This window comes from Nerophis lumbriciformis, linkage group LG10 (genome assembly GCF_033978685.3).
Source record: "Nerophis lumbriciformis linkage group LG10, RoL_Nlum_v2.1, whole genome shotgun sequence".
Lineage (NCBI taxonomy): Eukaryota > Metazoa > Chordata > Actinopteri > Syngnathiformes > Syngnathidae > Nerophis > Nerophis lumbriciformis.
The window spans coordinates 28,972,144-28,994,991 of NC_084557.2; the positions used below are offsets into that span (position 1 = coordinate 28,972,144).

General features: G+C 41.2%; 1 protein-coding gene across 1 annotated transcript in view; it reads left to right on the forward strand.

Moving 5' to 3' along the window:
- Window positions 1-22,848, forward strand: part of jph3b (junctophilin 3b) — a 145,556-nt gene that overhangs the window by 101,201 nt on the left and 21,507 nt on the right. Inside the window, exons 4-5 of the mRNA XM_061969892.1 lie at window positions 6,787-6,911; window positions 14,246-15,183. Of these exons, the coding sequence (XP_061825876.1) occupies window positions 6,787-6,911; window positions 14,246-15,183 (1,063 nt within the window). The remainder of the gene's footprint in view (window positions 1-6,786; window positions 6,912-14,245; window positions 15,184-22,848) is intronic.

Here is a 22,848-nt window from a genome sequence, read left to right on the forward strand (position 1 = left end):
ATTGCAAAAAGCCGCTGCCTGACCAGGGCTCAGAAAATCTGCAAAGACTCCTCCCACCCCCACCAAGGACTGTTTTCACTGCTGGACTCTAGAAAGAGGTTCCGCAGCCTCCGAAGCAGAACCTCCAGATTCTGTAACAGCTTCTTCCCTCAGGCCGTAAGACGCATCATAATTAAATTAAATTATCCCCTCAACTCCCCCCAAAATGGATTAACTCGCTGGAATAAAAAAGACAATATAACATATATCCATAAACGTGGACGCATGTGAAAAAGTGCAATATATTTATCTGTACAGTAATCTATTTATTTATTTTATAGATATTCATCCATCCATCCATCTTCTTCCGCTTATCCGAGGTCGGGTCGCGGGGGCAGCAGCTTAAGCAGGGAAGCCCAGACTTCCCTCTCCCCAGCCACTTCGTCCAGCTCCTCCCGGGGGATCCCGAGGCGTTCCCAGGCCAGCCGGGAGAGATAGTCTTCCCAGCGTGTCCTGGGTCTTCCCCGTGGCCTCCTACCGGTTGGACGTGCCCGAAACACCTTCCTAGGGAGGCGTTCGGGTGGCATCCTGACCAGATGCCCGAACCACCTCATCTGGCTCCTCTCGATGTGGAGGAGCAGCGGCTTTACTTTGAGCTCCCCCCGGATGACAGAGCTTCTCACCCTATCTCTAAGGGAGAGCCCCGCCACCCGGCGGAGGAAACTCATTTCGGCCGCTTGTACCCGTGATCTTGTCCTTTCGGTCATAACCCAAAGCTCATGACCATAGGTGAGGATGGGAACGTAGATCGACCGGTAAATTGAGAGCTTTGCCTTCCGGCTCAGCTCCTTCTTCACCACAACGGATCGATACAGCGTCCGCATTACTGAAGACGCCGCACCGATCCGCCTGTCGATCTCACGATCCACTCTTCCCTCACTCGTGAACAAGACTCCGAGGTACTTGAACTCCTCCACTTGGGGCAAGATCTCCTCCCCAACCCGGAGATGGCACTCCACCCTTTTCCGGGCGAGAACCATGGACTCGGACTTGGAGGTGCTGATTCTCATCCCAGTCGCTTCACACTCGGCTGCGAACCGATCCAGTGAGAGCTGAAGATCCTGGCCAGATGAAGCCATCAGGACCACATCATCTGCAAAAAGCAGAGACCTAATCCTGCAGCCACCAAACCAGATCCCCTCAGCGCCTAGAAATTCTGTCCATAAAAGTTATGAACAGAATCGGTGACAAAGGGCAGCCTTGGCGGAGTCCAACCCTCACTGGAAACGTGTCCGACTTACTGCCGGCAATGCGGACCAAGCTCTGGCACTGAGCATACAGGGAGCGGACTGCCACAATCAGACAGTCCGATACCCCATACTCTCTGAGCACTCCCCACAGGACTTCCCGAGGGACACGGTCGAATGCCTTCTCCAAGTCCACAAAACACATGTAGACTGGTTGGGCAAACTCCCATGCACCCTCAAGGACCCTGCCGAGAGTATAGAGCTGGTCCACAGTTCCACGACCAGGACGAAAACCACACTGTTCCTCCTGAATCCGAGGTTCAACTATCCGGCGTAGCCTCCTCTCCAGTACACCTGAATAGACCTTACCGGGAAGGCTGAGGAGTGTGATCCCACGATAGTTAGAGCACACCCTCCGGTTCCCCTTCTTAAAGAGAGGAACCACCACCCCGGTCTGCCAATCCAGAGGTACCGCCCCCGATGTCCACGCGATGCTGCAGAGTCTTGTCAACCAAGACATCCCCACAGCATCCAGAGCCTTAAGGAACTCCGGGCGGATCTCATCTACCCCTGGGGCCTTGCCACCGAGGAGCTTTTTAACTACCTCAGCAACCTCAGCCCCAGAAATAGGAGAGCCCACCACAGACTCCCCAGGCACTGCTTCCTCATAGGAAGACGTGTTGGTGGGATTGAGGAGGTCTTCGAAGTATTCCCTCCACCGATCCACAACATCCGCAGTCGAGGTCAGCAGAACACCATCCTCGCCATACACGGTGTTGATAGTGCACTGCTTTCCCCTCCTGAGGCGGCGGATGGTGGTCCAGAATTGCTTCGAAGCCGTCCGGAAGTCGTTTTCCATGGCTTCCCCGAACTCCTCCCATGTCCGAGTTTTTGCCTCTGCGACCGCTGAAGCCGCACACCGCTTGGCCTGTCGGTACCTGTCCGCTGCCTCAGGAGTCCTATGAGCCAAAAGAACCCGATAGGACTCCTTCTTCAGCTTGACGGCATCCCTCACCGCCGGTGTCCACCAACGGGTTCTAGGATTACCGCCACGACAAGCACCAACTACCTTGCGGCCACAGCTCCAATCAGCCGCCTCGACAATAGAGGCGCGGAACATGGTCCATTCGGACTCAATGTCCAGCACCTCCCTCGTGACATGTTCAAAGTTCTTCCGGAGGTGGGAATTGAAACTCTCTCTGACAGGAGACTTGCTATTTTATATATATATTTATATATATTTATTTATTTTATATATATTTTTATACATTATTTATATATATATTCCATCCATCCATTTTCTATATATTTATTTATTTATATAAGCACCTTTTTGCTTTTTTATCCTGCACTACCATGAGCTTATGTAACGAAATGTTGTTCTTATCTGTACTGTAAAGTTCAAATTTGAATGACAATAAAAAGGAAGTCTAAGTCTAAAGTCTAGTCTAGTCTAAGTCTTAAATATGTTCTGCTTCTTCCTATACTCCTTTATTAACAATGCAAATGTAATCATGTAATTTTTCTTGCATTAATCATGTCTGAAACAAAAACCATACCATACTGTCATGATGTGAAGTGGATTAGAGTTATATAGCGCTTTTTCTCTAGTAAAACAAAGCGCTTTACATAGTGAAACCCATTATATACTGTACATCTTTAGGCTACATTTAAACTAGTGTGGGCAACACTGAGAGTGTCTTGTCCTACAACACTCTAGGACACACGGGAATCGAACCTGGAACCCTCAAGTTGCTGGCACAGTCACTTTAAGAAGCGAACCACATCGTCCCACATAATCCCACATGACAGTGTGGACTTTGTTAGTCATTGTCCAGTGTTCTGTATCATTTCCTGTCTTGGTGCTCTTGTTTTTGTTCTACTTCCTGTTTGACTCCTTTTTTTGCTGCACCTTCACTATCTGTTTAGTTTCCTACCAAACACACTTGTATTCTATTTTAAATCTATTTAGATTTACATGTACCTCCTCGTCAGTGCTGGGTTATTGTTAATAAAAACTACATGCTGTAAGTCAGCATAAAATAAAATAAAATAAAATAAAGTGTATGATTGAAGGCAGGCACCATACCATTTTTTTTATTCTACGGTGGATGACAAATCATGACTCACATTGCAAATTAAATACATCTGTTTGTGGACTGTTTTATGATTTATAGTCAGTGACGCATAATGTTATTTTAGGGTTAAAATTGTAATCCAAATGGCCCAAATAGAAACCTCTTCATCGATTCAATCGATTAATTCGATTAAAAAAATCTATTTGATTTGTATTTTGTTGCTTTGATGATTGCTTTAATGAGTTTATTAATAATGATAAAATCCATTGTTTCTACCGAACTGCTCCAATACAGTGCACAAGAGAGCAGTTTATCTTCCAATGATGGTCTGTTGGTGTGTGGCAGTAATAGCTGTGTTGAGAGAGTTGGCTCAAAGGCGGAGAAAGAGTGCAAAAGGCCCATAGAAGATCAAATAAACTGTCAAAGGTTTTCTCATCATTTACACTGAAAAAGACAAGACATCGGGGTGAAATGTTCGTACCGTCAAATGGAGCTGGCACTTCACTTTAGCACTACATCAGTAATGCTGCACATTACAAGAAGGTATACTTCATATTTAAAAAACAAACAGAAACAAGATGAGTCTATTTTTGTGGCTAATGCTATGCTATGTTTGACTTGCATGACAAATTATTAAACCACATCGGTATATGTGACGATTTGTTAGCATCTACAGTTTGTATGTAAAAACCGAGTCCAAAAATCAAACACCACTTATCTGATGAATACATTTTCAAATGTGGTAAATTGTTAAATGCATTGTTACTCAATTTGTCATATATCACTTGTCTTTTTGTAGAAGTTGTTTTTTTTTAAACTTTTTTGTAAGTATAATATATAGCGATTCTCACGTGGTAAAAGTGCAATTTGAATATGTGCATTTAGATCAAGAAAGAATAAAAGTGATAAGAAAAATCCTTGACAATTTAAACTATTTTCCCTAAAAGCTGCATTTAGACTACATTGGGTGTTGTATTCAGTTACTCGATTTAGCAAACAAATTGATCGATGCATTACTTGATTACTAATATAATCAATAGCTGCAGCCTTCATTTGTGGCAATGGAATATAAGCAATGTAGTCATAGTAGTTGTGTCGTCACAGTTCGGGGCAGCTCTTTCAGCGCTGTATGAAGGAAAGATTCAGCAGGTCCTTCCTGCTGCAGTCAGACTGTTCAACAAAGCCTGCTACCAGCAGATCGCAACAACACAACTTGACAATGAATTCTAACTATGCGCTATAAAAAATAATGTTTACTTAATGTCGTATTATGTTGTGCAATAATATGATTACTGTGTACATGCCTGTACCATTGTTATTAGAAATGCTGACTACACATATTTGGCTTTACTAAAACTGCAGCTCTCAGCTGATCTTTTAAATCTTTTTGCTGAAAATAATTCCATACGATATTTGTTTTTCTCGTATATATTTTATACTTTTAACTTTCTTCTTTTAAATTTGTGTTTAGTTCACTTCATTTGCAATCTATACCCTTTGCTACCGTAATGCTATAAATGTCCCTGTTGTGGGATAAATAAAGGATTATATCTTATCTATCCTCCTGGTGTAGATGGCTCCTGTGATAGTGTTTGCTCACATGTCTCCTCTGTACTCAGCCATGCAATCATGTATCCTTATAGTTGCATATGTGTGTGTGTTTGTGTTTGGTATATGTGATACGTATGTACGTATGCGATAATGGGGGATATGGGTCATTGATTTTAACTTTGTAAAGCACTTTGCGTTGCATTTCTTTAATGTATGAAAAGCGCTTTACAGTCGTGGTCAAAAGTGTACATACACTTGTAAAGAACATAATGTCATGGCTGTCTTGAGTTTTTCCCTTGCCAACTGTATTGATATATATTGTAGGAACCAGAATATTAGTAACAGACAGAAACAACCCTTTTGTGTGAATGAGTGAAAATGGGGGAAGGAGGATTTTTGGGTTGGTGCACTATTTGTAAGTGTATCTTGTGTTTTTTATGTTGATTTAATAACAAAAAGAAAAATAAATAAAAAAGAAAAAAAAGAAAAAAGAAATGTCATGTCATGGCCCGGAGGTTGGGTCTTGGGCGCAGTTGGGTGTGCCAAATAGGGCTGGGTGATATATCGATATACTCGATATATCACGGGTTTGTCTCTGTGCGATATAGAAAATGACTATATCGTGATATTCGAGTATACGTTCTCACGCAGTTGCTTTTAGCTGCGGGGCATTAAACTGCAGGCATTTCTCACTCTTTCCTGTCTCTCCTTCTCACAGAGACTTTAAAACAAGCGCACCTTCTTACATACGTCACATACTGTCACGTGAGCAACGTCACACGCTCCGACGGAGCGAGAGGTAGCGACATGGTAACGTTAGATGTGATGCAAACAGCTAACGGTGTGGTTTGAGTGGTAATACGAGAGAAAGAAGGTGCGAATCTGGTAACAAATGGAGGAATAATTAATTCCCAAGAAAAACAGCATGTGTGTCATCATGCACAAAAGTGCACTTATAGCTTGTTTTAAAATGTCTCTGACAATCTTGCACTTTCTGTTTTGGAAATGACATGAATGTTTGTGCCACTGCTTAATAACTGTTTAATAAATACAGTTTTGCTAAATTGACTTAGTTGTGATTTCCCTCTCTGTATGAAAGTTTAAAATGAGCATACATTAATGCAGTATGAACAAGAATGTTTTAATGTAGACACATAGAATCATCATACTGCTGTGATTATATGTATCAAGTGTTCATTCAAGGCTAAGGCAAAATATTGAGATATATATCGTGTATCGCGATATGACCTGAAAATATCTAGATATTAAAAAAAGGCCATATCGCCCAGCCCTAGTTCCAATTGAACAATGTCCCTAAACACACGTCAAAAGTGGTAAAGGAATGGCTAAATCAGGCTAGAATCAAGGTTTAAGAATGGCCTTCCCAAAGTCCTGACCTAAATGTGTGGACAATGCTGAATAAACAAGTCCATGTTCAAAAACCAACAAATTTAGCTGAACTGCACCAATTTTGTCAAGAGGAGTGGTCAAAAATTCAACCAGAAGCTTGTGGATGGCTACCAAAATTGCCTTATTGCAGTGAAACTTGCCAAGGGACATTTAACCAAATATTAACATTGCTGTATGTATACTTTTGACACAGCAGATTTGGTCAGAATTTTCAGTAGACCCATAATAAATTCATAAACGAACCAAACTTCATGAATGTTTTTTGTGACCAACAAGTATGTGCTCCAATCACTCTATCACAAAAAAATAAGAGTTGTAGAAATTATTGGAAACTCAAGACAGCCATGACATTATGTTCTTTACAAGTGTATGTAAACTTTTGACCACGACTGTATAAATAAAGTTTGATTGATTGATAATCGTAATCTAATAGTGGAGGTAATAGGGCTTTAGTCATTATCAATTGTATTCAAAAAATGACCGACAAGAATTTAAAAGTTACATTTCTATCCATTTGTCAGGACGGCTCATGCGCAGGGTAAAGCAGAGGCAGCAGTTGGAGCGGCTCAGAAAGCTCAGGAGGAGAGTCGCATGGCCAGAGTCACCGCCAAGCAGTTCTCCCCTTCGTTCCAGCATCCCGGAAATGGTGGGTGCAACACACACTGATACTATATGGCTTACATGTACTCTTTATGGTTCCAAAACCTTAATAAGTTAAATCATCAATCAGGACAAGAACTCTGTGTTCCTCTAAAAAACATTAAATATCTGTGTTGGAAAGGTTAGACTAGGGGTGTCAAACGTAAGGCCCGCTGGCCGGATCAGGCCAGCGAACAGGTTTTATCCGGCCCGCAGGATGAGTTTGCTAAGTATAAAAATTTGCCAAAATTTTTGATTGAAAGAATCAGCTGTTCTAAATGTGTCCACTAGATGTCGCAATAGCAATTCTTTGTATCTATGTAGATGATGCTACATATGTAAAAAAAAAAAAAAAACACACACAAAAAACACGTTAGTACATCAGTCGAGAAAAATGAGCAAACTACATAAATAACATGCTGTAATTGGATTTTTATATTATTTTTCTATCTTGATAGATTGAAAGTTAACACCAATGATGAATATTATCACATCATTTGTTCAGAAAGTATAAATAACAACAAATAAAGGCAGAATACTATTAACCGCAACATGTAAGTGTAAAAAAAACAAAAAAATATTATGATTTGTACATTTTCAGAATGTGCTTGTTCTATTTTTTAACAAAGAAAACAATCTGAAGTTGTCTTTATTGCCGTGATTTTACCAGTCCGGCCCACTTGATAGTAGATTTTTCTCCATGTGGCCCCCGATCTAAAATGAGTTTGACACCCCTGTCTTAGACAATTCTCCCAACTTAGTGGTACTAGTTTGGTGTTTTTGATGTTCCACCATGACCCAGTGCATAAAGCAAGGTGAATAAAATCATGGCTGTGATAAAGGTTACTATCAACCACCCTCAAGTTTTGCATTTCTCAGCAGACACACACCTGCACACACACACATGCATACTTACATCCATACACGCACCTGGAGACATGCTGCACAGCCTCACAGTTAGTGATCATTAATTTCCTGTCTTTTCTACTCTTGACAGTTGGGGAGTGTGGGGTGGAAGCAGCGTAAGCACATGTCTGTCAAAATATTCAGTGGTGAATATACGCTGACATCTTTTCATACCACCTCACCTGCCCTATTCAGAAGGGTGAAGGACAAGGAGATCTGTTCAAAAGGGCTCAGGAAGGATGCACAATATAGCATCATTCTGACTTGTTCATTGCGACACAAAAGATTTTGTTTACATTCATGAATTTGTTATTGCATCATTTTATTGAAAACACGACTATAAACATTTTTATTTGTCTTTGAATTGTAGTTGATACTGGATAACTTGGGGAAATCTTGACTTGTACATCTCTTACAATGATGCCTTTTACCATCTATTTTGACGCTAAAGACGCTGGACGAATTTGTATTGCCCTTTTAGGGCATCTTTGTCAGCTACCATAACTTATTTTGCATTTTTGATTGAGGGTTTGGACAGGGTTATCTCCCTGGCTCAAATTCAGGCAGAGGTGGTACAATCCTGACCATGTGCCGGAATTTTAATGCAAATAAATTGTAGTTTTTTAAAAAAATTTATAGTATAATGCTGTAAAGAACATCGTAAAATGTGTTGTCATTTTTATTAATTTGATGGGTAATTTGCTGTAAAATCATAAGTCAAGCAGATATTTAAGTATTTATTTTTATTTTGATAAAACATGTTTGGAAAGTATATTAATATACTGTAATATTTGTTGCAATAATGGATACTATTAAGTTTAAAAGGAATGCAATTTCAAGCAGTACATATATTTTTTTCTGTCAAAATTAAAAAAAAAATCCATTACATTTAGTGAGAAAATATTAAGCACTTTATTGACACAGATCATTTCTTGGTGTTTGCGGGCCAGATAAAATGATGTCGCGGGCTAGATCTGGCCCCCGGCCCTTGAGTTTGACACCTGCAGCCTAAGCGCTTGCATAAGAGAATGATGGGCTCATAGCTTGTGTGGTGGGGCCACTTTTGCTTGAGACACTCATAGAGGATTTTGAAGCAACCTTCAAGCCACATGTTGTCACCTCCATGAATTATTACATTTTAACTGCCTGTTACGTTAATTTCTTTGCTCTGTTTCACCTGGACTCTTGACTTTCTTCCTCGCGAGATCGCTTTTGAAAGTAGTGGCTGATTTGGCCTGCCTTATCTGCAACGCTAAAAAACATAAACGTTACTCTGACACGGAGGAAACTTTTTTTTTTAAATAAACACAACATGCTTGTAATGCTTTCTTGGGGTAACTCCTTTTAATTGACCTTGTACCAGTCAATCTGTACCGTCATGAAACTCTACCTGATTCTATGCAAACTTCTAATAAATTCTTCAATCAATCGATCTATTACAATTAGTCAGAAAAGGTTGGAAACGAAGCTAACACTACTAGCTGTGTTCATTTACCAGAGACAAAATGTTCACAGCACAGTCTGGAGTGTTCTGTAGGAGTCCAGTGATCCCTCCGTATCATGCTCTGTATGGCAGAAATCCACTTGTTACGGAGGTCAACGTTATGCACCAAGTAGCGGGAAACAACACGTTTCGATCTGTTTCTTCTTCGGTAGTTGCTTCAGGTCTTTCCGGTGCACTGCTGTCGATATAGCGCCTCTATAGTGGCGCAGTTGAAATACGTAGCTGCCGCGGAGGGACGTCAATTGCTCAATCAACACAGCCAGAGCTTTACGCTGTGTTGAACGATATCAATCGCTCTGGTTGGTGGCGACACGAAATTAGCTAGAGGCGGCCGCCACGCTATTTTGAACGCAGGAAAAACCCTGGGTTTGGATTAGATTTTCATAACTTCTTCAGCATGTTCAGGTTTTGCCAATATTTTTAATTACTCATTGGCAAAGTGTCCTACCCTCTCTTTCCTTCTGTTACCAACTTCCTTGGACAGGGGAGGGTAATGGTGAGCTCTCTCACACTACCTGTTGTTACACAGGTATGTTTTTTTTGTAATGCTTCTCTTCATCGTGACAGTTTAGACACATTTCACAGGCTCTTATAGTCTTTTTGTGTAGTCCAAGTTCTTTAAATTTCCTGCAGAAAAAGATTTTTGTTGTGATGTCGATCGTCACCACACACGATGCATGCACTTTTAGTTGAGGTGGAGGTTTTAGTGAATGCTTGCTTCCTCTCAGGGTTGTAGTCTAGTTGCTTTGAGCAGTGCGCATTACATTGTGTGAATTGTTCAAGAATTCTTGCTTGATCCTTAAGGAAAGCTAACAACTTGCCAAACTGGTTGTTTATTTTAAGATTGTTTTCTGGTTTCCTTTTATATTGTAACCAATCCTTTAGAATGAAGTGGGGTAGTTTAATTTCTATTGATAGCACGGTAAGTGAGTTTTCTACCGCACAAGGGTTTCCTAACGCCGTTGAGCCTTTTCTACATTTTTTATGAGTTTGATCACCTGCCTTGGATAGTTTCTTCTTACGGGAAGTAGTTCTTGTAGTTCTCTCAGACTTTAAATTGTGATGGTTGAAGTATTTCCATACTTGTTCCGTAAGACTCTGAAAATCTCTTCTTCAGTAGAGTAGAACGCTAATCTCAGATCTTTTGTTATCTTTTTGTCTATGCTATGTAGGAGTTGTATCTTCAATGCTTCGGCTGACCCATGTGGATTTCCTTGATTTTGAAGGGATTTCCAGTCTTTCTTCCATCTGTAGTAGTTTCTGTTGCAGCCATGGAATACAGGTGGACACATTTCTTTGATCTTTACAGGATGGGTTTCTGGTGGACGTTTTTGGCTTTCTCCAACGAGCAATGTGTCCCTTGCCTCTGACGAGATAAGTTTACCTCCTCTTAGTTTCATCCTTTCTCCAGCCTGTCGACAGCTCTGACTCTTTCTTTTAATTCTTCCAACTGCTGTTTGGGAAACCAACACCTCCAGGCGGGTATAGCTTTGGTTGCATTCCGCACGTGTTCATTTAATACTTGAAGACTTAATGTATTGGCTTCGGCAGTTGCAGGAGACATGTTTTCTATGTCGATGGAGATTGGTTCAACCTTTTTGATTTTTACTATAAGACCATTTTCACTGTATCTTGTCAGGAGGCTGTGCTGGAAGATTTTTTTTCAATTTTCATATACTTTGTGGCCCCTGGCCTAAGTGGTTCAATGTCTAATAAGGCTTTATCTGACCATGACTACTAAGGAGGCAGGTATTTAATCCGTAAACAAATAAAAGGCGAGAGCAGCTGGGAAATGCTCTGGAAGCATAAGGAAGGCTATGCAAAACAAAACTACTGTATTTTTTGGACTACAAGTCGCAGTTTTTTTCATAGTTTGGCCGGGGGTGCGACTTATACTCAGGAGCGACTTATGTTTGAAATTATTAACACATTACTGTAAAATATCAAATAATGTTATTTAGCTCATTCACGTAAGAGACTAGACGTATAAGATTTCATGGGATTTAGCGATTAGGAGTGACAGATTGTTTGGTAAACGTATAGCATGTTCTATATGTTATAGTTATTTGAATGACTCTTACCATAATATGTTACGTTAACATACCAGGCACGTTCTCAGTTGGTTATTTATGCCTCATATAACATACACTTATTCAGCCTGTTGTTCACTATTCTTTATTTATTTTAAATTGCCTTTCAAATGTCTATTCTTGGTGTTGGGTTTTATTAAATAAATTTCCCCCAAAAATGCGACTTATACTCCAGTGTGACTTATATAAGTTTTTTCCCTTCTTTATTATGCATTTTCGGCCGGTGCGACTTACACTCCGGAGCGACTTATACTCCGAAAAATACGGTATACCAAACAGGCTATAAAATAACCAAAACGGAATGCTGGAGCACAGCAAACAATTAAAGCAGTGGTTCTTAACCTTGTTGGAGGTACCGAACCCCACTAGTTTCATATGCGCATTCACCGAACCCTTCTTCAGTGAAAAATAAAATGGTTTTTTTTTTTCAAATTCAAGGCAAAGTTATGTTTTTTTACTGGTGCACAAAATGAACTGTGCATGCACATCACCTTGTTCAAAGAACCAAACCAACACCGTGCATGAACTCACAACAAATTACACACCTTCAAATCAATGTGACTTCTGCTGTTGCCTTTGATAGACCAGTTCAGATATGCGTGTCTTCACCTTGGCAAGTGCCACTCTCATGTCATTTTAAATGATAACTGATAAAATAAAATTATTTATTTATTTTCACAGCAAAGTCTGTTCCTTTTCTTCGTTTTCCACCCAGACATACAATACTGGTACACAGCTCATGAAAAACTATATTTTTTGTTATTGTCATTGTAAGTAGGCCAAAACACTTATATTAGAAATAATCTCATGGAAATGACGGCTGTCATTTGATTATAATAATAAGACATTTAATTTGTTATTTAGTCAGGTTTGGGACAGGTGTGCTCACATGTGCTCCACTGAATACTCAAGGAGTTTTTGCGTTTGCTCACGCATATGGAAAATTAGAGAGAACATTGTTTGAGGGTATCCATAATACACCAATAGGGAGAAGTTTGTATTTACACAATGAGTCGGGTGTGTCTTGACCTCCGCGGCGAAGGCTCCGCTGAACCCCTGAAACCGACTCACCGAATCCCTAGGGTTCGATCGAACCCAGGCTCAGAATCACTGACTTAAAGGGGAACATTATCACAATTTCAGAATGGTTAAAACCATTAAAAATCAGTTCCCAGTGGCTTATTATATTTTTCGAAGTTTTTTTCAAAATGTTACCCATCACCCAATATCCCTAAAAAAAAGCTTCAAAGTGCCTGATTTTAACCATCTTTATAAACACCCGTCCATTTTCCTGTGACGTCACATAGTGAAGCCAACACAAACAAACATGGTGCATAGAACAGCAAGCTATAGCGACAATAGCTCGGATTCAGACTCGGATTTCAGCGGCTTGAGCGATTCAACAGATTACGCATGTATTGAAACGGATGGTTGTAGTGTGGAGGCAGGTAGCGAAAACGAAATTGAAGAAGAAACTGAAGCTATTGAGCCATATCGGTTTGAACCGTATGCAAGCGAAACCGACGAAAACGACACGACAGCCAGCGACACGGGAGAAAGCGAGGACGAATTCGGCGATCGCCCTCTAACCAACGATTGGTATGTGTTTGTTTGGCATTAAAGGAAACTAACAACTATGAACTAGGTTTACAGCATATGAAATACATTTGGCAACAACATGCACTTTGAGAGTGCAGACAGCCCAATTTTCATCAATTAATATATTCTGGAGACATACCCTCATCCGCGCTCTTTTCCTGAAAGCTGATCTGTCCAGTTTTGGAGTTGATGTCAGCAGGCCAGGGAAGCTAGGGTCGATATTCTTCTCTTGATCATCTTCGGTGGCATAAGGGACGGTGTGAGCCAAGACATCCAGGGGGTTTAGCTCGCTCGTCTGCAGAAACAAACTGCCGCCATTGCTTGCCGTGCTACCGAGGTCCTTTGTCCCTGAATTGCTCACACACTCCGGCAGATTCAATGGGGGTCTGGCGGCAGATTTCTTTGACTTTATCGTTGGAAATGCATCTGCTTTGAGTGTCGCAGGATATCCACACATTCTTGCCATCTCTGTCGTAGCATAGCTTTCGTCGGTAAAGTGTGCGAAACAAACGTCCAATTTCTTGCCACTTTTGCATCTTTGGGCCACTGGTGCAACTTGAATCCGTCCCTGTTCGTGTTGTTACACCCTCCGACAACACACCGACGAGGCATGATGTCTCCAAGGTACGGAAAACAGTCGAAAAAACGGAAAATAACAGAGCTGATTTGACTCAGTGTTTGAGAAAATGGCGGATTGCTTCCCGATGTGACGTCACGTTGTGACGTCATCGCTCCGAGAGCGAATATTAGAAAGGCGTTTAATTCGCCAAAATTCACCCATTTAGAGTTCGGAAATCGGTTAAAAAAATATATGGTCTTTTTTCTGCAACATCAAGGTATATATTGACGCTTACATAGGTCTGGTGATAATGTTCCCCTTTAAAGACTTACAGGTGAAACGTGCGGCAGAAGAACCGTCCACAATCATGCAAACAAAGTCCCAACACAAAATGTAGCATCCACACAACTTAGATAGTCTTGATTGTGAATAGGAAACAGGTGCAGGGAAGCACTAGATAGTCACTGCAGGTGAACACACACAAAACTGGAAGTGCCACCAAAATAAGAGCGCAAGACAGGAACTAAGACACTAAACAGGATAATCAAAACAAGACACGAGTTGGTGTGACAGATCATGACAGGCTGATTAGTTTGTTTTGAAATTTAGCTTTTTTTTAAAAAAAACCATGAGAAAGTAGCAGCAACGCTGTGCTAATTCCTGGCGTCTTCACTCTTTTGCAGGCATGGAGGTGCAGCGTCCAAAATGTCAAGTGTCGAGCGAGGTGGAGGGTGAGGGCTTGTCGAGTAGCGCTGGAACCGCAGACAGCCCCGACCTCTACGTGAAGAGCACGGGCTCAGATGACCCCTCCAACGCCACACCAGATCTAAGTCCCTCTTCTTCCTCACCTCAACACACCCCTCCTCCCCCCATCAGGCCATCCCAGCGCAGCAAAAGTGCTCGCTTCCACCGGCAGAGCGCTGTTGACCACGGAGACCGAGGGAAGGAGGGAGGAGAACGAGGGGAAAAGGGGGGATCTGGAGGGCAGACGGAAATCCAGGTGTTGATAGAGCGAGGCGGCAGAGAGGGCGAGGGTGCGGGGAAGGTGGAGTACATGAGGGCCAAAAGCTATAGTGAGGAAAAAAAGAAAGGGATGTTGCACAAAGCAGGAGGAGGAGTCATCGGGCAAGGAGTTGGCAGGACCAATGGACACAAACACAGCTCCTCCAATCACAAGTCCCGGGGCCACGGCTCATCCAATCATAAACAAGCCAGAGGAGACAGATGGACAGAGACGTCCCCTTCTGCCTCTTGGACGTCTGGGCAGCGGGGGGCGCACTGCAGGGGAGGACGGCTCCTCGAGCAGGATGAAGAGAAAATGAGCAACTATGAAATGGAGATGAAGCCTTTACAGCCCAGAGACTCCACTACCCACAAGCCCCATGGGCACGGGGAGGAGAAGCACGGGGAGGGGGGCTCACACACCTTGCAAAGACAGAGGCATAAGAGAGAGGGGAAAGAAGGGAGGGAGAGTAAAGACCAGCTGGAGAGCGGACATCTGGGAGAGAAGATGGATTCTCGGCCTATACGACGGGACCTGACCCTCTCCCCCCCTCTTAAGTCCTCCCCCATCGCTTCAGAGCAGCAGGACCACAGACTCACACAGAGCAAAGGCCACTCAGTAAGACCGCCGTCAACAAACACGATGTGAAAAGATGATGTCACCAAAAACACCAAAATGGATGTGTAGTGATCCACTCATTTTAAACACTCACTAGTTCAGTGGTTCTTAACCTTGTTGGAGATACCGAACCCCACCAGTTTCATATGCGCATTCACCGAACCCTTCTTTAGTGAAAAGATAATAATACAAAATTCAAATTCAAAACAAAGTTATATGTTTTTGGTAAGCCTTTAGTATGGGGAATATATACTAAGTAACAAAGACTTAAAGGCCTACTGAAATGCAATTTTCTTATTTAAACAGGGATAGCTGGTCCATTCTATGTGTCATACTTGATCATTTTGCAATATTGCCATATTTTTGCTGAAAGGATTTAGTAGAGAACATCGACGATAATGTTCGCAACTTTTGGTCACTGATAAAAAAGCCTTGCCTGTACCGGAAGTAGCAGACGAGTAGTGTGACGTCACAGGTTGTGGAGCTCCTCACATCTGCACAATGTTTACAATCATGGCCACCAGCAGTGAGAGCGATTCGGACCGAGAAAGCGACGATTTCCCCATTGATTTGAGCGAGGTTGAAAGATTTGTGGATGAGGAAAGTGAGAGTGAAGGACTAGAGGGCAGTGGGAGCGATTCAGATAGGGAAGATGCTGTGAGAGGCGGGTGGGACCTGATATTCAGCTGGGAATGACTAAAACAGTAAATAAACACAAGACATATATATACTCTATTAGCCACAACACAACCAGGCTTATATTTAATATGCCACAAATTAATACCGCATAACAAACACCTCCCCCCTCCCGTCCATATAACCCGCCAATACAACTCAAACACCTGCACAACACACTCAATCCCACAGCCCAAAGTAACGTTCACCTCCCCAAAGTTCATACAGCACATATATTTCTCCAAAGTCCCCAAAATTACGTAAGTGACATGCACATAGCGGCACGCACGTACGGGCAAGCGATCAAATGTTTGGAAGCCGCAGCTGCTTTGGTACTCACGGTACCGCATCTGCGTATCCAACTCAAAGTCCTCCTGGTAAGAGTCTCTGTTGTCCCAGTTCTCCACAGGCCAATGGTAAAGATTGACTGTCATCTTCTGGGAATGTAAACAATGAAACACCGCCTGTGTTTGTGTTGCTGCAGCCGGCCGCAATACACCGCTTCCCACCTACAGCTTTCTTCTTTGCTGTCTCCATTGTTCATTGAACAAATTGCAAAAGATTCACCAACACAGATGTCCAGAATACTGTGGAATTTTGTGATGAAAACAGACGACTTAATAGCTGGCCACCGTGCTGTCCTAAAATGTCCTCTACAATCCGTGACGTCACGCGCTGACGTCATCATACCGAGACGTTTTCAGCACGATGTTTCGCGCAAAATTTAAAATTGCACTTCAGTAAGCTAACCCGGCCGTATTGGCATGTGTTGCAATGTTAAGATTTTATCATTGATATATATAAACTATCAGACTGCGTGGTCGGTAGTAGTGGGTTTCAGTAGGCCTTTAATTTAGAGTTATTTGGACACTAGGGGAACATATTCTAAGTAATAAATACTTAATTTAGAGTTATTTGGTTAGGGTTAGGGTTAGAGGGTTAGGGTCAGGGTTAGAGGGTTAGGGTTATAATAAGGCCATGCCGAATAAGGCATTAATAAATACTTAATAATGATTAGTTAAGAGCCAATATGTTACTCATTTGCATGTTAATAAGCAACTAATTAATGGTGACTATGTTCCCTATTCCAAAGTGTTACCATGTTTTTTTACTGGTGCATAAAATGAACCGTGCATGAACATCACCTTGTTCAAACACCAAAACCAACACAGTGCATAAACTCACAACAAATTACACACTTGCAAACCAGTCAGCTGTTGCCGAATCCGTAATACGCCGATAGGGAGAAGTTTGTATTTACACGATGAGTCGGGTGTGTTTTGACCTCCGCCGAACCCAGGTTAAGAACCACTGCACTAGTTGATAATTAATTGACGTTGAATTCAGCTTTTCCAAGGTCTTTCTGATGCCATCATTAACTATTATTAACCTGTGTTGGGTCGAATACCAGTAAACATACTTTTTTGTTTAGCTTACATACAAGATCATACAAGATGCATCATTAAAAAGTCATGTACACATTTTGTAAAGAGCACATGTAGTGAAAAAGATTCATAATAATAACAAATAATAAAAAATAATAGTTATTAATGGCTTCAAAGCCAGGCGATGTCTCGGGAAGTTGCAATTTGCTAACAATGTAGAACCGTCCCTGAAATATGTGAAGTGAATTATATTTATATAGCGCTTTTCTCTAGTGACTCAAAGCGCTTTACATAGTGGAATCCAATATCTAAGTTACATTTAAACCAGTGTGGGTGACACTGGGAGCAGGTGGATAACTTGTCTTGACCAAGGACACAACGGCAGTGACTAGGATGGTGAAAGCGGGGATCGAACCTGGAACCCTAAAGTTGCTGGCACGGCCACTCTACCAACCGAGCTATAACACCCCAAATATAGCGACTTCACCACAATTCCTTTTTTATTACTATCATCATTGTTTTTTTGAGCATAATATACATTTATTTGGTCCTAAATTAAGCGTTCTCAAGCATTAAAATGACTAAATAAACTTTAAATGTCACTACTACAGTAGTATTGGCCACGAGATCATGAGACCAGAGTGCGCTATTCAGTATTGTGGCCACTGATTGGCTCAGCCTCAGGCAGCATTATTGTATTGAATTAAAAGAGTAAAGCTAATTAAAGAGCGTTTTTTCATGTTTAAAGAGCTTTTGTAATGTTGAAAAACGCATTGAGGAGGTCCCAGGTCGAGTTTTTTTTATGTTCTAGCTATTATCACGGTCAGGTTCCAAACCAATTAACAGCGAAAATCGAGGGACAACTCAAAGCGTATTTATAAAGCCCTTAATCACAAGTGTCTCAAAGGGCTGCACAAGCCACAACGACATTAGGGCAAGACAGAACTCAATCACAACAACTGTCTACAACAAATAATGTGTATAACCTAGAGCTGTCTAATTTAATGAATTGACTCATGTGACTATACCAAAAAAAGATCACAATAATCATGTATCAACACAGATTAATCACCCAATTCATTTTGACTGTACATGATATTTTATCCTAACCACGGATGGTTACCTGAAAGGCGGCTGGTAATGTTATGATGTTATTTGCAAAGATTAGAAAGTAGACTCCGACTGGTGACAAATTTCACTTCAAAATACACCACGACGGGAATTTTGATAAAACTAAGTTAATTTGCATATATTTCAGCAATGAATTCTCTAACCACATCCAGTTTAAAATCTAAAAGCAAACATTATTCTGAGGCAGCCGCTAGCGAGAGCGCTACTTGTACATCGACAACAAACAACGCTGGTGGAGTATACCCGCAACAATATTGTCAACAAAAGTATCACAAATACCGTATTTTTCGGAGTATAAGTCGCACCGGAGTGTAAGTCGCACCTGCCGAAAATGTATAATAAAGAAGGAAAAAAACATTATGCAACTTTCATAAACTATGAAAAAAACTGTGACTTATAGTCCGAAAAATACGGTAGGTTTAGCAATGTTTTTTTTAGCAACTGTGATTAATCATGATTAATCTAAATTCAAAAGTGTGATGACCGTATTTTCCGGACCTTAGGGTGCACCGGATTATAAGGCGCACTGCCGATGAGAGGGTCTCGTCAGGTCTATATTCCAATAAAAGGCGCACCGGATTATAGGGCACATTAAAGGAGTCATATTATTAGATTTTTTTTCTAAATTGAAAATACTTCCTTGTGGTCTACATAACATGTAATGGTGGTTCTTTGGTCAAAATGTTGCATAGATTATGTTTTACAGATCATCTTCAAGCCACTTTCTGACAGTCGCTTCAGAGTGCGCCGTTTTGTGGGCGGTCTTATTTACGTGCTCACCTTCGGCAGCGTCTTCTCTCCGTCATCTTTGTTGTAGTGGTGTAGCGTGCAAGGACGGGAGTGGAAGAAGTGTCAAATGATGGAGCTAACTGTTTTAATGACATTCAGACTTTAACTTTTAACTTTACTTAAATCAATAACGGAGCAGCATCACCTCATCCGTGGCTGACTAGTGCAATAACAACCCCGGAAATGAGTTCCGTGAAAAACTCTCTAATAACTAAAGTTCCTTGGGTGAGTATTGTAAATTCACTACACCGGTATGTTTTAGCACTTTCATGGTGAGTTTACTGACAGATCTAAGTAAGAACTTGACACTACTCTATATTAGAAATGGCAACAGAAGACGATGAATGTCCAATAACAAGAACTTAGAGAAAAATAAGCTTTATCGACTACGGTGTTGGCAGGAACTACAATGGCAGACGCGCACAAATTTTCAGGACTTATGCAGATCCCAAATACAGATCAGCAGGTACCAGAAAATAAGAAAAGTTGCTTTTGCGTAATATTGCGAAACAAAACACCAGATAATATGTCTAATATACCTTATGCACACACCATCGTAATACTCCTATGTTGAAGCACAGTACAATCCATCAAGCGGTGCGGCTTCATCGCTTACCAAGTCGTACTAAAACATTTTGATAGATTTTTGAGCGCTGTTTGTAATGTTTTATATTTTCAATGGAACATATACAATTTTGGTGTTGTTTACTTGAGTCATAGTGCAGTCTACACGTATCTCTTATGTGTGACTGCCATTGATTGATTGATTGAGATTTTTATTAGTAGGTTGCACAGTGAAGTACATATTCCGTACAATTGACCACTAAATGGTAACACCCGAATAAGTTTTTCAACTTGTTTAAGTCGGGGTCCACTTAAATTGATTCATGATACAGATATATATTATCATGTATACTATCATCATCTACTGGTCACACTTATCATTTCACCATGTACCAAATAAAATAACTTTGAGGTCTGTAAGCACAACTAAAATTATTCCGTACATTAGGCGCACCAGGTTATAAGGCGCACTGTCGAGTTTTGAGAAGAATTAAATAATTTTAAGTGCGCTTCATAGTCCGAAAAATACCGTAATCTGATTTTTTTTTAAATCATCAATTGACAGCACTTGTATAATCTGCAACCAAACAGCCTTTAATGCATTGAATCATTGAGGATGTGTATTTTCCCACCAATAGGAAGGTAGTGTCATGTTTTAACGCCTGCTCACTTTAGCTTTGCAGGCGGGGGCCATTCTGCACCAAAAGTGCTTACAAATGAGAAGTAATGTGATGACATAAAGTCAAAATCATGGCGAATATTATTGATCATAATAGTGGTTTTACTTGACAATACACAATGTAAAGACTATTACGCAGAGTCTAGTTTGTGTTTGACAGCGTTATCATGCTGCGCCACCTATCATTCTGCTGATTTTCAGTGCGGTCCTGGACTCCTGTCAGTTAAATAACATTCAAACATTCTTTTCTCATAAATGTAAAAAAAGACATGCACCTGGGGATAGGTTGATTGGTAACACTAAATGAGCCCTAGTGTGTGAATGTGAGTGTGAATGTTGTCTGTCTATCTGTGTTGGCCCTGTGATGAGGTGGCGACTTGTCCAGGGTGTACACCGATTGCAGCTGAGATAGGCTCCAGCGACCCCCCGCGACCCCAAAAGGGACAAGCGATAGAAAATGGATGGATGGATGGATGTAAAAAAAAGTGAATCACTGTATCATACGACTAAATTATTTTTTCTTACCTTTTAATTATACGCTATGGATTACGTATTGGCCCCCGTTCAAATGGGTACCTTTACCATTTGAATTGATACGGTACCAATTCCCAGTGATACTGGCACTCAACAGTACTTCTCTGTCTTCATGTGTTAATAAATGTTAATTTGTTTAATAATAACTAATGTTTTTTATTTAACATTTAAATATGAGCTGATTATGATAACTGTGCTATGCAGTTGTTATATCATATTTTCTTACCCTTCTGAGTCTCATTTGCAGGTATTACATAGTAGACTTTTTAGGCAGACTTTAGATGGCAGTAGTGTATAGACAAGAGTGTGTTGCCTACACAGGAAGTAGTCTTTGACATGACGTGGAATCTAGTCTTTTGACCTTCCCTAAAAAGTGTTTATACTGTAAGTATTGTACTAATTTTACACCAACTGTTTAATTTGAATGTGCATCACAAGCGGTAGAAAATGGATGGATGGATGGATCATAGTTGTAGTTTTCATTATCAAATTTGGAGGTGTTGAAATTGCTATGTAATGTAAAACCTTGTTAATCAGTAGCATGACTAAGGAAACGTCTATGTAAATTAGCATTTAGCTAGCACATTTTAGAAATGTAAAATGAATACACCAAAATGTAAATGTATTACCTTTGGAAAGACTGCATTTTTGAACGACTCTAGGTAGATATTTCATAGAAAAGTAAGAATGAGGCTATCCCTTATTCTAACATAATCCTGAGGTTCAGCCTTATGAAATATATTCATCCGTTGCACTTTGACCAAACAGAGGATTTTGTTGGTTATTATACTTGGTGGATGGCCCCAACCAGGCTAATCCTTCATGATGAGCGGTGAGGTGAAAACATAACAAATTGAAGCACTTAATGAGTAAAAACCCACCGACACACTCGTTGTGACATAACAGTTTCACACTCCTCGATCACGCTTGTTCACTTTTATGCCCTTAGTCTGCAGCAGACTGGCCCTGGCACAGTGGATGATGTTTTATAGTAGCTCAAAGGTTTGCTGGCTTCCGTTGCATCCACACACACGCACACACACACACATACACACACACACACACACACACACACACACACACACACACACACACACACACACACACACACACACACACACACACACACAACACACACAAATAAACAGGCACAGAGAGAAACCTAGTGGTCCTCTTTGCACCTTAGTAACAGCAGATTGTCAAACTAGGCCTTCCTCTCAGATCCCCCCCTATTGGTTAACTAGCGCTCTGTTGCTAGGGAACAGCTTATGCCTTGCTTCGACAGCGGCCAATCAGTGGGTGCGTGTCACCAACGATGGAGGTGGTGGGGTGGGGGGGTAGGTTGAGGTGGGGTGTGTGTTTGCAGCTGCAGAGAACCTAGTGGGATTTGTGTAAGGCAGGTTCACAGTTAATATCACAAGGAGATGAATAGTCACAGAATGCTGCAACACACTCAATGCTCTCACACTCATCCTGCTCCTGCAATGACTTAATTAAGGTAGCTTTATTTGGAAGTGCATTTTTGTCATGAACAATTTGCTTAACCAGACAATTAAACGGATAAGCAACGCATACAGTCTTGCTTATGATTAACAGCTTAAATGCGTTCTATCGACATGTGCTATTTTGAACGAAAGTGCAATTATCTCACTGTGCTCTCACTTGGTAGTAGAATATGTACTAAATGGAGCCATACTTGCCAAACCTCCCGAATTTTCCGGGAGACTCCCGAATTTCAGTGCCTCTCCCGAAAATCTCCCGGAACATCCATTCTCCCGAATTTTTCCCGATTTCCAGCCGGACTTAAGGCATGCCCCCGCCAGGTCCGTGCGGACCTGAGTGAGGACAGCCTGTCTTCACGTCCGCTTGGCCAACCAAAAAGTAACCACTATCATGTTCTGTGGTTAC